The sequence below is a fragment of the Rattus norvegicus genome, chromosome 9, assembly GCF_036323735.1.
Source record: "Rattus norvegicus strain BN/NHsdMcwi chromosome 9, GRCr8, whole genome shotgun sequence".
Classification (NCBI taxonomy): Eukaryota; Metazoa; Chordata; class Mammalia; order Rodentia; family Muridae; genus Rattus; species Rattus norvegicus.
In genome coordinates, this window is record NC_086027.1 from 96,258,215 (window position 1) to 96,272,003 (window position 13,789).

The following is a 13,789-nucleotide window of genomic DNA, read 5'->3' on the forward strand; positions in this document are numbered from 1 at the left end:
TCATAAGTGAAACTGCCCTGATGTATCCAGGAAGCATTTTATCTTGTAGTCATCTATTGCCTCTCACTTGTACAATCTTTCTGTTCCCCTACTCCCACAAACCCTCTGAGTCTTGGAAGGAGGGTGTAGGAAGTAGACATCGTCTTCAAGGCTGAGCATTCTAAAGTCTTTTATTCTCTGCATCTTGATCAGTTGTGGGTCTTTATGTTAATCATCGTCTGCTACAAAAAAGTTTCTCCGATGAGGGTTGAGAGATCCACTAATCTACGGGTAGAGCAATGCTTCATTAGAAACAAGTTTAATGCAATGGCCATCTAGTAGAGCATCAACAGTAGGTTCTCTCTTGGAACTATGACCCGTCTACCCATGGGACCTTGGACCTGAAGTTAATGCCAAGTATAAATTTCATCTTATGGAGTGTGCCTTAATTTCATTCATAAAGTACTTGGTTACACCTATGACATTCATGCCACTACAGTACCAGTGAGCATGTCTTGCCCGGCCAGTCATTATTGTGGCTCACTGTGTTCATAGATGGGATAGGATTGGTGATTATTTCCTCTGGTAGTGTACATAGCACCTTCCATCACTATGAAAATTAGTCAGAAGGAGTAGAGATTCTGGAAAAGTACCATTTTGAGTCCTTTGTGTTCTGTGACTCAAGTATGTAGTGTTTTCAGCAATAGTGCCTTACCATCAAATTCTGGAAGGTAATTAAGAGGGTTGACCATAGCCTGTAATATTGGGGGAGTCCAGAAGAATCCCAGTGGCCAAGAACTCCAAATATACAAGTGAAAAACATACCAAGAAAGAAATCAGGAAAATAATTCCCTTCATAATAGTCTCAAAATTGTCTTGGAATATGTCTATCCAAGGAAGCCTAAGACTCATACAATGAACATTAAGAGAAACTGAAGAAGATAGCAGGAGGTGAAAAGACCTCTCATGTTCATAGGCAGGCATGATTAATATTGAGAAAATAGCCATTTCACCAAAAGCCACCTACAAGGTCGTTGTAATCCATCAATATTCTGATGTAATGCTTTATAGAAATTGGAAGACTCATCTTAAATTTTATATGGAAACCCAGGACCCATGACAGCTGAGACAATATTGAACAATTAAAAACACTGGGAAGTTTCTATCACCTTCTATGTTTCAAGTTAATAGTCCAGAGCTGTGGTAATAAGAAAAACATGGTCCTGAAACATTAAACCATGGAATGGAATTGAGGGATGCAGATATAAGTCCATACACCTATACATTTTTTGACACATAAGCCAACAACACATTGGAGTAAACATGGCGCCTTCTACGAATGATCCTGGTCAAACTGGATGCTTATGTGTAGAAGATGAAACTCGCTCCTATTTATTCCTCATGCCCAGCACAAAACTCCTCTCCAGATGGATCAGCATAAAACTTGATTAGCCCACTATCTCTAAGGTCAACATTACTCAAAGTCTCAGTGCACACACATAGTATAACCAAATCATCCCGATTCTTCCCCCAAAGAATGAGCATCATGGGCTCATCTTACAGCGTTGTAAACCTTCTCTTCCAAATGTTTCCATCAATCAATTCTAACAGTTCTTCCAACCTCTGGAGAGTAACAATTTCACTCTTGGCACCATTTTTCTCTCTATGTTGTCTTCATGTTACTCTAAGGAAACTCAAGAAGCAATTAACTGATAAATATGAGATTTATATAACCTATATACATTTAAGCTCATTTCTCACTTCCTAGTTAGTACCCGAAGAAGAAAAGCTGGATGCTTGGTGGAGTTGTAACACATAAGAATGGGTTGTATGTGAATCAAACATCATTGTCATAATCTAAAAACTAAAGCAAAAACAAAAACAACAACAAAAAAACTGAAAAATTTTTGCTTGGAAAACCAACATAACCCACTAATTCCTCACCAGACTCATGATCCTAGTGCCCTCTATAGACAATTGATTAAAGGACATTTTGCTTTTTAAAAGGTGTGTGTGTGTGTGTGTGTGTGTGTGTGTGTGTGTGTGTGTGTGTGTGTGTCTTAGTCAAGGGGTTTGTATTCCTGCCCAAAACTTTATGATCAAGATGCAAGTTGGGGAGGAAAGGGTTTAGGAAGTCAGGACAGGAACTCAAGCAGGGCAGGAACTTGGAGGCAGGAGCTGATGCAGAGACCATGGCGGGGGTGATGATTACTGACTTGCTTCCCCTGGCTTGCTCAGCCTGCTTTCTTATAGAACCCAGGACTACCAGCTCAGGGATGGCACCACTCACAAAGGGCCCTCCCCACTTGATCACTAATTAAGAAAATGCCTTACAGCTGGGTCTCTGTACCCCCCCCCCCATGGTCTCTGCAAACCAATTGCTGACATGTTTACATCTGGTTCTAATTCATACAATACTTGCGTATTGTCTCTGAAGACCCCAGAGGACAAAGGCACGTTGTAGTCCTGTATCCAACATGCTTAGCTGAACTTGGTAGGCATGTAGTCAACATAGTTTTTGACCTGAAACAGGACTTGAGAGATCACTGAAGGTCCTGAGAAGGCCCAGTGGGGAGGTGGAGGAGGAAGTGAACAACTGTCTTTATGTTTTGTTTCATGTTGACTAATGTGTCTCCAGTGGCCAGAATGAGGAACAGTGCAGGAGTTTATTGGAAAGATGTGTTTGGTGTGGAGTATAGGGAAGTCATTTTAATCCTGAGAGAGAGGGAGAAGGAAAGGGAGAGGGAGAGGGAGAGGGAGAGGGAGAGAGAAAAAACATGCGTAAGCAAGTGTACGTGTGATTCCGTGTGTGTGTGTGCACGCGTGGGCTCGCACATGCGTGCCCACATGTATGAGAAGGCCAGAAAAATATGTTGGGTATCCTGCTCTATCACTTTCTACCGTATTTCCTTGAGGCAGAGTCTCTCCCTAAATCTGAAGCTTTCTGTTTCAGCTAGCTGGCCAGCCACCAAGCTCCCAAGGGTCATCCATCTCCACCCCCAAATCTGAAGTTACAAACACACAGAGTCATGACAGGCTTTTTATGTGGGTGCTAGGGATTCAAACTAGGGCACTTATTCTTATTACTGCTACTCTCTGAGCCATCTCTCCAGCCCAGAAACTCATTGTTTAACCCTTTAAATTCCACGGAGTAGAAATGGGATGGAACGAAGAGTTAGAGGTAATTTCCAGTTCCAGGTGATCCAATGCCATCCTCTGAGCTCTATGGGTACCAGTCTCATAGATTGTACAGATATAACCTGCAGGCAAAACACCCATACATGTAAATAAGATAATTTTTAAAGATTAAAAAGAAAGACAATGTCCCGCAGACTCACAATCTGATGAAGACATTTTCTCAGTTGAGGTTCCCAATTCCCAGATGACCTTCGCTTGTGTCAAATTGACAAATAAAAAACTAAACAAAATATCATGTCCATCTAACCAGTATAAACTGCCACTTGGCAAGATGGGCAGACTTAAATGGAATTTTAATAAAGAAACCTTGGGTCAGTATGACTCTGAACCTTAGTCTGTTAACCTGAAATTCATGAAGGATGCCCCCAGACCAGTTGTACAAATCACTGATCTTGGCCAGCTCTCTCAGCAACAGGTGACCAGGAAGTCTTTTGAGAACCACTTTTGGTTTAAGGAAGAAACTGTATTCTTCTCTGTCTTTGAAGTTCCTTATCTTCCGAGACTCTCCCAGTGAGAACACACCTCCTCGCCTGGCTTCTGGTCCAGTTGTGAGGACACAAGTCCTCAAGTGGCTGTTGAGTAGTCCTAGTGACAAAGGAGTTCCCACAGCCATACCATCCTCTTACCTCCCTTCCCTCCCTTGATTCCATCTATATTGGGCTCCACCTCCATCCACCCTTTTGAATCTTTGCTATAACCCCCACTAACGATTTCCTTTTCCCAAACAGGCCACCATACATCAGCACACACCTCTGGGTATGGAAATATTTAATGGAAACTTGGTGTGAAGCTTTGACTTCGGCCCAATGTACCAGAAGCTCTGGTGGATAGTGCCTCAGGGAGGCAGTTGGCTCTCAAAGTTCCAAGGGTCCGGGATATAACGGTGATGGTTCTAATGAAACCTCCACCCCTGCCAGGAGTCCTGTTTCTCGTGAGCATTACCATGGAGGAGGCTGAATGTCTGTGGTGGAGATCGGATTCTGCCATTATTCATATTTTCTTTGGTGGATACTAGATAAAGAGCAGAGATCTTCAGCCAACATTTTTTGTTCTACACAGGTGAGGACTTCGAGACAAGGCTGGTGTTTAGGTCCTGGGAATCCTCTGAAGAGCTATCATGGGTTGAGGGTTGAGGAACTGGGCCTGGAGGAGGAAGGGTCTAGGGAACTTTGGTCCTTAAAGGGGGATATCTGCTCTGGCTTGTCATTCATTAAGAAACTTTGGGTGTTAAACAGTCAGCCCTTAAAGTTAGTGAGAGGACTGAATTCTGTAGTCCCAAATTTGTAATATCTAGAGAAGAGGGAGGAGACCGTCTTTACTAAGCATATGAGATCATCTATGACTGTGTGGCAAAGTATAACTTCTTTAGCTGATTAAAAAAGTACCCGCTATCTCAGTCTCTACATAGGCAGGAGTCGGGTGTGGTTTGCCTGGGTCCACTGCTCATGGTCTTAGAGGTTGCAGCCAAGTTGTGGGTAATGCTACTTTCCTCTTTGGCGCTCAACAGCCTCTCCTCAGTGCATGGGATGGTTGGCACAATTCAGTTCCTGTAGTCACAGGACTGGGAACCCCAGTTTCAAACCCCATGGTCCCTCCATAGTCAGCATGCACCACAGCTCTTTCCTCTCGGCGATGGCAGTGTCTTTCTAGTCTGTGAAAAGCCCCACGTGAACAACATGAGAGTCAATTCCCATCGCCTTTGCCAACAACACAAGCAACTCAAGGGAGGGAATTCCTACAAGCATTGCATCTAATGGAACATCCCGTTCCTTTTGCCTTATTTACCGGTTCAAATGGAGACGCAGATTCTGCCCACCTGGGAGGTCTTCTTAGGGAGTGTGGCCAGGCAGAGTATTTATTAACCTCATCCATCTTGAAGGGAGCTTGAGGAGACATGGATGAAGCTGCTGAGTTGAATGAAGACGTATTGGAGGAAGCAGAGCATCTGGCACATTTAGAGCCAGAGGATGACGGTAAGGAGTCAACCACATCAACACATCACGGGTCCCTCTTGGCCGCTCAGCACCAATCTACACCATCTTTGTGCCAGGTACATTCTTTCAAGTCACCAACCTCCTGAACATCATGGACAGTGAATCAGCAAAGACAGACACCACAGGGCCATGCCCGGACATGCGGAAGACCTTGGCTTCAGTGATAATCACAGAGAAGGCTACCACTGACCCCTGTGTGGTGATGAACGCTCTCATCCGCTGCCTACAGGTGCCAGAGGTAGGGACACCCAAGTCACCACACCTCCTCTTTGACCAGACACATTCAGATGTCTGGGAGTCCACCCACCATTCAGCACACCTCTCCAGTCACCACAAACACAGTATTAAGGGCTGAGATGCTGAGATGGCTAACACCAGAGGCACCCATATTCACCGGGGCTACTTGAGGTTAGAGCAACTTGTTTGGGAGGCATCTCTGTGTGTGGTGTGGCAGGACTGGGAGGCCCCTGGTTGGTGGGGACTGGTCTGTGGATTGACTGGGATTACAGTTTGTCATAATAGAGGACCATAAACTATGTGGCTAAAACTCCAGATACATATTTCTTCTCGGTTCTACATCCTAGAAGGCTTTAGTCAAGATGCCCAAAGATTGGGTTTCTGTTGAGGCTCCTCTTGGCTTACTGACAGCTGCCCTGACACCATCTTCATGGCTGTTCTTCTATGGCAGTGGTTCTCAACCTGTGGGTCATGACCCCTTTGGGGTCTTGCATATCAGATATTTAACTAACAGTAGCTACTGCCGGGAGGGGCAGGCCCTACAGCACTGCTCATCCACAGACCTCAAGGCATCAGAAAGTACAGAAAACATGATTATTTGCTGACTTTTGACTGTTCTTTATGTATAAAGTGCAGATTGCCCATTGTGTATATACATTAAACCTGGGTTACCCAAGGTTCGTGTGGCAAGGACACTTAGGAAAACATGGAAAAGGCCACTTCAGGGGCAGTGATGATAATAAAGGCTGAGAGCTTGGTCTAGAGCCACGAAGTACTTACTGACCTTATGATCTCACTGCTCCTCTGTGTTCAGAGTTCAAAGCCTAGACTCATGATGCTCCATGTAAAATTGCCCGTGATTGATTAGTTCAGTTAGCAACATGCTTGCCTTGTAAAACCAAGGACTCAAGTTTAATCCTTGGAACCCACATAAAAATGCTAAGCATGGCGGTGTGCAGTTGTAATCTCAGCAGTTAGGAAGCAGAAACAGGAGGATCTCTGGGTCCAGATGGAGGAGTCAGCCCAGCCTACCTGGCAAGCTCCAGGCCGGTGAGAGACACTGTCTGAAAAAAAAAACCAAAACCAACCCAAGGTGAGCAGCAGCATTTAAATAACAGCACCTAAGGCTGTTCTCTGGCCGCCATTTGTATGCACACACACACACACACACACACACACACACACACACACACATGCACACACACACACATGCACACACGCACACATGAACATAGTAAGAGTCATTCTCAAATGTAACAATCCAGATATGGCCTTGGGCACACAAGCCATCCGCCCAATCCATCCCAAACCAGGACACCTTATTTGGTACTCAGTGCTGTCCACACAGAAGCTGCAGGAGGGAAAGATGTGTTTCCTGCCTCGAGTCCTTGACCTGGGCAAAGGTCAGAGTGAACTTGCCTCTTGTCCTCTCAAGCCTGACACTATTTAGTGTGTGAATAACGTTGTGTGTTGACCATATGACACCTTTCCGGCTGACCATTGACTGAGCCAAGAGGAATGACTTGCAAATCCTAGCGACAGGGGGTGTTGGATGAGTGCACAGAATTGGGAGGGGCTGGAGATGGAGGAGATCTGAGGCAAGATGACCAGAGAGTGGCTGTTCCCTTTTGCAGGTGAAGAAGGGAGGTGAGGCAGGAACTGGAGGTAGTGGGTGGTGCTGGGGGAAAGCCCCCACCCCTTCTACTACCTGCCATGCTTGTTCCCAGATTTCTACCCAGCGCAAGATGAACATCTACAACATCATGCAGGAGATCATCCAGCAGGAAGGGGAGATGGAGGAGCGCTGTATACAAAGGCTGGTGGCCATTGCCTCCAAGCAGATGCGGGCTATCACAGAGGTAATGGGGCCTGGATTCCACCATGCCTTCCTTCTGCAGACCCAGGCGCTGGACTGCAGCTGAGCCTGACCCAGGCTCTCTCATGGAGCTAAGGCAGACTGAGCCTACTCAAACCAGGAGGGTGCTAGTGGTGCCTCTCTTGTCCCCCTGCAGACGGAGGGTTTCGAGACCGCCGAGGTGGCCAGTGAGACCCTGGTGGCTCTGTCCCGAAACCACTTCAGCTTGGTCATGTATGAACTACAGCATCATCTCAAGCCCCTCAACCTCACTGACGAGTTTGTCATCGTCACTCTGGCCAAGTTGGCCAATGGCAATGGTAGGGATCTGAGTTCCTACCCCAGTTCCTGACCAGACTGAGCTGACCTCTTACTCTCTGTCATACACTTTACCTCTGTTTCTGACCCCCACCCATTGTGTTTCTCTATCTCTGTGACATCCCCTCTATGCCTAGTTCTTTTTTTTTTTTTTTTGGTTCTTTTTTTTTTTTGGAGCTGGGGACCGAACCCAGGGCCTTGTGCTTCCTAGGTAAGCGCTCTACCACTGAGCTAAATCCCCAGCCCCCTCTATGCCTAGTTCTTAACACTAAGATTCCTTTTTGGTGTTTCTGATTCAATTCCTCTTTGTCTGTCTGTCTGTCTGTCTGTCTGTCTGTCTCCTCTCTTCCCCTTTATCTCCCCACACACCCCTACTCTGTTTTGTACCCCTGTCCCCTGTTTCTCCTTCTTCTTTCCACTTGCAGAAACATACTGAGCTCTTGCCCCCATGAGCCTGTGGTGGGTGCTGGGTCCCAGTGGTGAGGAAAAGCCATATGGTTCCTGGCTTCTGAAGGGACCACACACAAGGACGCAGGAGAACAAATGCTTAAGAGATGACAGCTATGAAGATGGCTGTTTGAGAGCAGTGAAGGGGAGGGCTCTAGGTGAGACAGCTATATTCTAGCCGAGATTGAAGGATGGACGAGAGGTGTGTGTGTGTGTGTGTGTGTGTGTGTGTGTGTGTGTGTGTGTGCGTGCGTCAGTGGGAGAAAAAAAAAACCCACTTGTTGAGAACACTATGAGCAAAGGCTTTGGGGCAGGATTTTTCCGGGGCCTGATTTCACTGAAGACCCAAGAGATGCCTGTGGCTGGAGATGTAGAGTGAGGAGATGGGCATGAGGTGAGGGAGGCAGGCCGGGATCAGCAACCCTAGGCCCCTAGATTTATTTAAGGTGCAGGAAACTAGTAGAGATTACTAAGGGGCAGTTGTCTGGTGGAATTCCAGTTCCAGGGAGACAACTCGGGCCACTGTGTAGATGGAGAAGGGGTGGAAGGTACCCATTGGGAGAGGGCGGTGCTTGGGCTGGGACATGCTTAGTGGGTAGTGGACAGCCGTGAATGGCCCTGGTTGATGGGACTTGCTAGGGCTCTGAGTGGAGGAGTGAATGAGTCAGTCAGTAGGGTCTGAAGAACAGGGAGAGAGTTTGAGTGACCAAGGAAGGATCTAGCTTTGAGTGAGGTCAACAGAGAGGCCAGGCAGGGATGAAATTTCTGGTATGAAGAGATCAGAGGTCAGGCTGGCAGGTGGGTTTCAAAGCCATTGTCACTCAGGGAATAAGAGGGACCCAGCCTAGAGAAGCCCCAATGTAGTGGTGTCTCCAAAGGTTTGTCAAGAGCACCACAGGGCGGTATCACGGGACTGCGAGAAGGAGGGCACAGTTGCCCCTCAGTTTACGATAGGACTGCATTCTGACGGACTCACGGGAACATGAAAATATCCTTAGTTACGATGCACTGAGCCCGACTGATGCGACAACATCCTGGCTCAGCCATACTGTGGGCTGAGCTTAGTCTTCCTCTGTAGCAGCGGGCTGCTTAGCGCTGTGAAAGAGGAATGTCTGCGTCATGTCAATACTGGAAAAGACCTAACCACAAACGTGGGAACGGGGCCTTTACTGAGGGCAGATAGCACCACTGTGAAGTCAGAGCCACTCGTAGTCCAGACCACACGACCATTTCTGTAGAGGGGACAGTTAGAGCCGGAGGGGTGGGGGCGCTGCCTGGCATGCAGGGGATGGAGGCCTGGCTGGGAGTTGAGGAAAAAAGGAGGTAGCAACTGGATGGCCCACAGGCATGGGTGGGCCTGGGCTTACAGATACTAACCCCAAAGATCTGAAAGAAGGACCCTGCTGGGGAGGAGATTAGAGAATTAGTTCATTGTTAGAAAAACACTCTGAGTCTAGGAGTTCAGGAAATGTGGAGGGGTGCGCTCAGCTTGAGTGGAGGGGCCAGGTTTGAGCCTCCGGGGTCTCCTATGGGATGCTCTTATGTCTGTGAGTCCTGTCTGCTGTCTCATCTGTGGTACCATCCAAGAATAGAGAATACCAAGTCTTCAAGAGTCATATATATGCCCTTGAGACAGACATGCTCCCTGGCTAGGACCCTCCCTTTCTCTCTACATCAGCCTTCTCCCTGTCCTGTGGCTCTCTGCCCCCAACACCTCCTCTGTAGCTCCTCTATTCCCTGCTTCCCCCTCACATCTTTTCCCTTCTCTTCCTTTTGGTTCACCCTTTCAAAGCATGTTTCACCTCACCCTATCCCCCGCCATCTTACTGGTGGCAAAGGGTTTCCCGGTAGACTGCAGAGTCTTGAGGTAGTAGGTGGTAGAGTTACCCTCTCTGCCTTCTCCCTTCTCAACCCCTTCCCTGACTTCCTGTGGCCTCTTGCTATCCTACAGTGTTTGAGTTTATGCCGTACATGGGCATCACCCTGGCTACCATATTCACGATGTTGAGACTTGCCAACGAAGCCAAGATGCGCCAGGTGATCTGTAGCGGTGCGTGTCTCACCTGGGCCTGTGGGTCACCTGGGCCTGCGTCACCTGGGCCTGTGGGTCACCTGGGCCTGTGTCTCACCTGGGCCTGTGGGTCAGGCCTTAACCAGGGGGCGAAAGGGGATGGGGAGGGGGACAAGGGTTCGTTGGCTGAGAGGTTTGTTTGTCCCCACCTGGTGGTTGCTCAGTCTCTTATTTTGTTTGGTTCTCACTCTAGTTAGGTGCTTTGACAAACACCATGACCAAAAGCTACTTGGGGAAGAAAGGGTTTGTTTTAGCCAACAACTTGATGTCCAGCATAAAGGGATATGGAGGCAGAAACTAAGGCAGAAGGCATGGAAGGCTGCTTACTAGTTTGTTCCTCGTGAATTACTCAGCCTGCTTTCTTATACAACCCAGGGCCACCTGCCCAGAGGTGACACCTCCCACAGTGGGCTGGGTCCTCATCCATCAATGGTTAGTCAAGAAAACACCCCATACACTTGTCTACAGGCTGGTCTGATGGAGGTGTTTGATCAACTGAGGTCCCCTCTTCCCAGATGACTCTAGCTTATATTTAAAAAGCTAACCAGTGTAGCCAATGATCTGTCCCCTTGGGGGAATGTGGGTACATTTTAGAAGACCATGGTCATATCTGTGACTCTATGTAACTCGTTCTGTACTTAAGTATTTCAGAGAAAGATGAGAGACAGTTGCAGGAAGGAAAAGGCAGTTCACATGCCCTCGGTTGGGCTTGTCTCTGCGAAGTCCTTAGAGGCTATTTACATCTGGTCATCTGGCCCTGCGATTTGGTTATTTGACACTAGTTTGGGCCCCCAAACCCTGATGCCTAAGAAAAAGAGGTTGTGTTGTTGCTGCCCTTATTGGCATCTCCGGGTTGTGGTCCCACTTTGATCCTGCATCCCCCAAGGGGAGGGGCTTAGTCATAACTGTGTGCTCAGTGCTCACATGGACATACGGAATCAGGGGTCTGCAAACAGCCAACAGAGTAGAGAGGAGGGGACTCGGTAACACCAAGAGTACCAGGAAGGAGTGGTTCCAACCCTGGCCCCTCTGACCCCACCTGCCTGTCTTGCAGCCATGGAGACATTCTGTGAGACGGTGCAGTTTTACCTGAGGCACCTGGAGGATAGCCTGTACCCTGTGATGACTGAGGACCAGTTTGCTGTGAAGCTCTTCCCAATGTATCGATACTTCGTGACCGTGTGGCTGCGCCACCAGGACCTTGAGGTGAGACTTGGTGTGCTCAGAGGCCTCTGTATCCTCTGGGTTACACTTCCCAGAAGATGCTGTAGAACTTCTGGGTTCAGTTCCCAGAGCTCCAGAGACCCCAGGGCTCTGTGAATGATGGAGGGATGAGGGGTTAGAGCTTGGCAAAGGCCCACAGAGAGCTTTTGATGAAGTCTTGAGACTTGAAGGGATTTGCCCCATTCCAGGTAATTGCTGGATATCTTGACCATGAACAATGTGTTCATCCCAACTCTGTAAGGCAGGGCCACTTTAAGAACAAGGAAACTGAGGTTTGTTTGTTCTGCACTTGCCCAAGGTCGCTTTGTTTACAGGTAGGACTCATATCGGGTAGTCTGACCCCACTGCACTGACCATGGTGGGGGCTTTAGGAGAAGGCCTGGACCCTGTCTGTAATTCCCCATCTGTATGATGCTGGAGAGTGTTTTGAGTCGCTAAGATCCTGGTCCTGCTGGGGCTCTGGGAACCTCACTTCCTACACAGGTGAAACTGGGGGTCATCAAGTCTCTCAGGCCCATGCTGAGCCTTCTCCTGCCTAATGACGACTTGAGGGAACAGGTGTACGACTATATCCCCCTGCTGCTGGCTGAGTTCCAGGGTGGCCTGGAGGCCCTCTTCATCACACAGGTGAGAACCAGACTCAAGAAACTCTGGTCCTCAAGAGTCCACAGGTACCAGCAGGCCCAACATCTGTACCCTCTATGACCCATGGGAAACAAGCTGTCATTCCAGGTAGAAGGATCTCAAAGGGTCCAGGAGGCCACAGGGAATTTGCTTTAGATTTCTAGGGTTACTGTAGCTAAGAACCTTGGGGGTGTTTGGACCCTTAAGCAGTTATACCCAAAGAGATTTTTATCTCTAACCAAAGGGACACAGTCCAGAGCTCTGGGTGGAATGGGTTTCGGAGCCTCCACACCCTCTAACATGGGAGGTGGAGATGTTGTAGGTTCTGAGTGCCGGCCTGGCTTGGGCTGGTGCACACAGAAATGGAGCAAATTTACAGGGCTTGGGGCCTTTATTGTAAAAACAAGGAGCAGAAATGAACAGGACAGGACTAGAGAGCTGCCTGCAGGCACAAGAGTCATCCAGAGATGGTGGAAAGGCAGGCTTGGCTGAAGTTCATCTTGTAGAAAACAGAGCCTCGACACCCAGTCAGCTGGTGTGGGGTTGGGGTGGGACCGGGGAACCTATACCATAAACGCAATGGCCCGCTGAGTAGCACGAAACTAGTGGAGCAGTCGCTTGCGGCCTTCTGACCATCCCCTCTGCAGGTCCTGAGGCAGATTCTAGAAGCGTCAGTTACCACCAACACCCCTATTCCCCCGATGCTGCTACACCCCATTTTCACAGAGCTGCACGTCCAGGTGAGGCCAGGGAGGGCGTCAGCAGGAAACTGCCTTGGAGCATGGTTTTCCCTCCCCCACTGCATCCCGCTGGCATGCAGGCCTATGGGGCTGGACCGCCCATGCGGCCTGTGGCCTCCTCACCCTCCCTGCACACTACTCCTTAGGTGTGCTCCAAGGCCCCAGCCCAGCAGCAGTTCAGCAGTCAGAACCTGATGGAGATCGTGCACTGCTTCATAGCCCTGGGTGAGGTCTGCAGGGACCTGGGGAGGCCCAGCCCCTTGCTGAGTGCAGGCATCCAGGCAGAGCCCGCCGGCCTTGACTGACACACATCCCCCTTCTGCCCTGCAGCCCGCTCCTACCCCAAGGAGCTGATGAAGTTCTTCTTCAGCCAGGTGGAGATGAGCAAAGAGGCTCTCCGTGTGGGGACGCTGGCCCTGATCAGGGCCGTAGTGAGCGCAGATGGTGAGCCAGCTGGAGGGGACAGGCACCATGGGGGGGGGGGGTGGGAGACAGTGAAGTTCCTATCTGGCTCCAGCACTATTTGTAGTCACTGTTGGGTGACCAAGCCTCTTGATTGCTTTGTATCTCGAAGTCTTGACTCTAACCAGCACCATGGCCCCTCCGTACCTCTGCCCTCGGGGCTCGACTTTCACAGTTAGCCTAAATCCTGCTGCAACCACTCATACACATAAAAATAAAAATAAATAAAGAAACAACCATCATTACACGAGTTGTTTGGGTCTAGCTGGATTCAGCCTCTGAGGTATTTCTTGCTGGTTTCTAGCCAGGGGTCACAGAAACCAGCTCCTTGAACGCCACTGATGGGTTCAAATGGCTGAACAATTCTGGGTGCTTAGTTGGATAAGAACCAAACCATGGGTTTAACAATCCTTTTTCAGTCCTCCAGGCAATAATTACCCAAAGTTAATCAGGCCAAGATATTCATTAAAGCACTGCGCTAACACAAAGCATTAGACTAGCTTACGTGGAGGCTGGGGAGGTGGCTCAGTGGGTAAAAGTGCTGGCTATCCAAGCATGACCACCTGTGTTCAGAACCCCAGCAGCCATGTAAAGAGCTGGGTGTGTCGCTGTATGTCTATAACCCACACTAGGGATGGGG

The 13,789-nt window shown here is 48.7% G+C and overlaps 1 protein-coding gene across 2 annotated transcripts in view; it reads left to right on the forward strand.

The window, feature by feature from the left end:
* The first annotated feature begins 4,092 nt into the window (after positions 1–4,092).
* The window catches only part of Mroh2a (maestro heat-like repeat family member 2A), a 46,730-nt gene continuing 37,033 nt past the window's right edge, over positions 4,093–13,789 (forward strand). Inside the window, exons 1-11 of one of the 2 annotated variants that reach the window (XM_056984630.2) lie at positions 4,093–4,236; positions 5,057–5,150; positions 5,228–5,409; positions 7,136–7,267; positions 7,421–7,583; positions 9,980–10,078; positions 11,154–11,305; positions 11,807–11,950; positions 12,595–12,687; positions 12,834–12,912; positions 13,018–13,131. In XM_056984630.2, coding sequence (XP_056840610.1) covers positions 5,072–5,150; positions 5,228–5,409; positions 7,136–7,267; positions 7,421–7,583; positions 9,980–10,078; positions 11,154–11,305; positions 11,807–11,950; positions 12,595–12,687; positions 12,834–12,912; positions 13,018–13,131 — 1,237 coding nt within the window. In that variant the 5' untranslated portion in view covers positions 4,093–4,236; positions 5,057–5,071. The remainder of the gene's footprint in view (positions 4,237–5,056; positions 5,151–5,227; positions 5,410–7,135; positions 7,268–7,420; positions 7,584–9,979; positions 10,079–11,153; positions 11,306–11,806; positions 11,951–12,594; positions 12,688–12,833; positions 12,913–13,017; positions 13,132–13,789) is intronic. The other variant, XR_005489298.2, reaches the window with a different exon arrangement.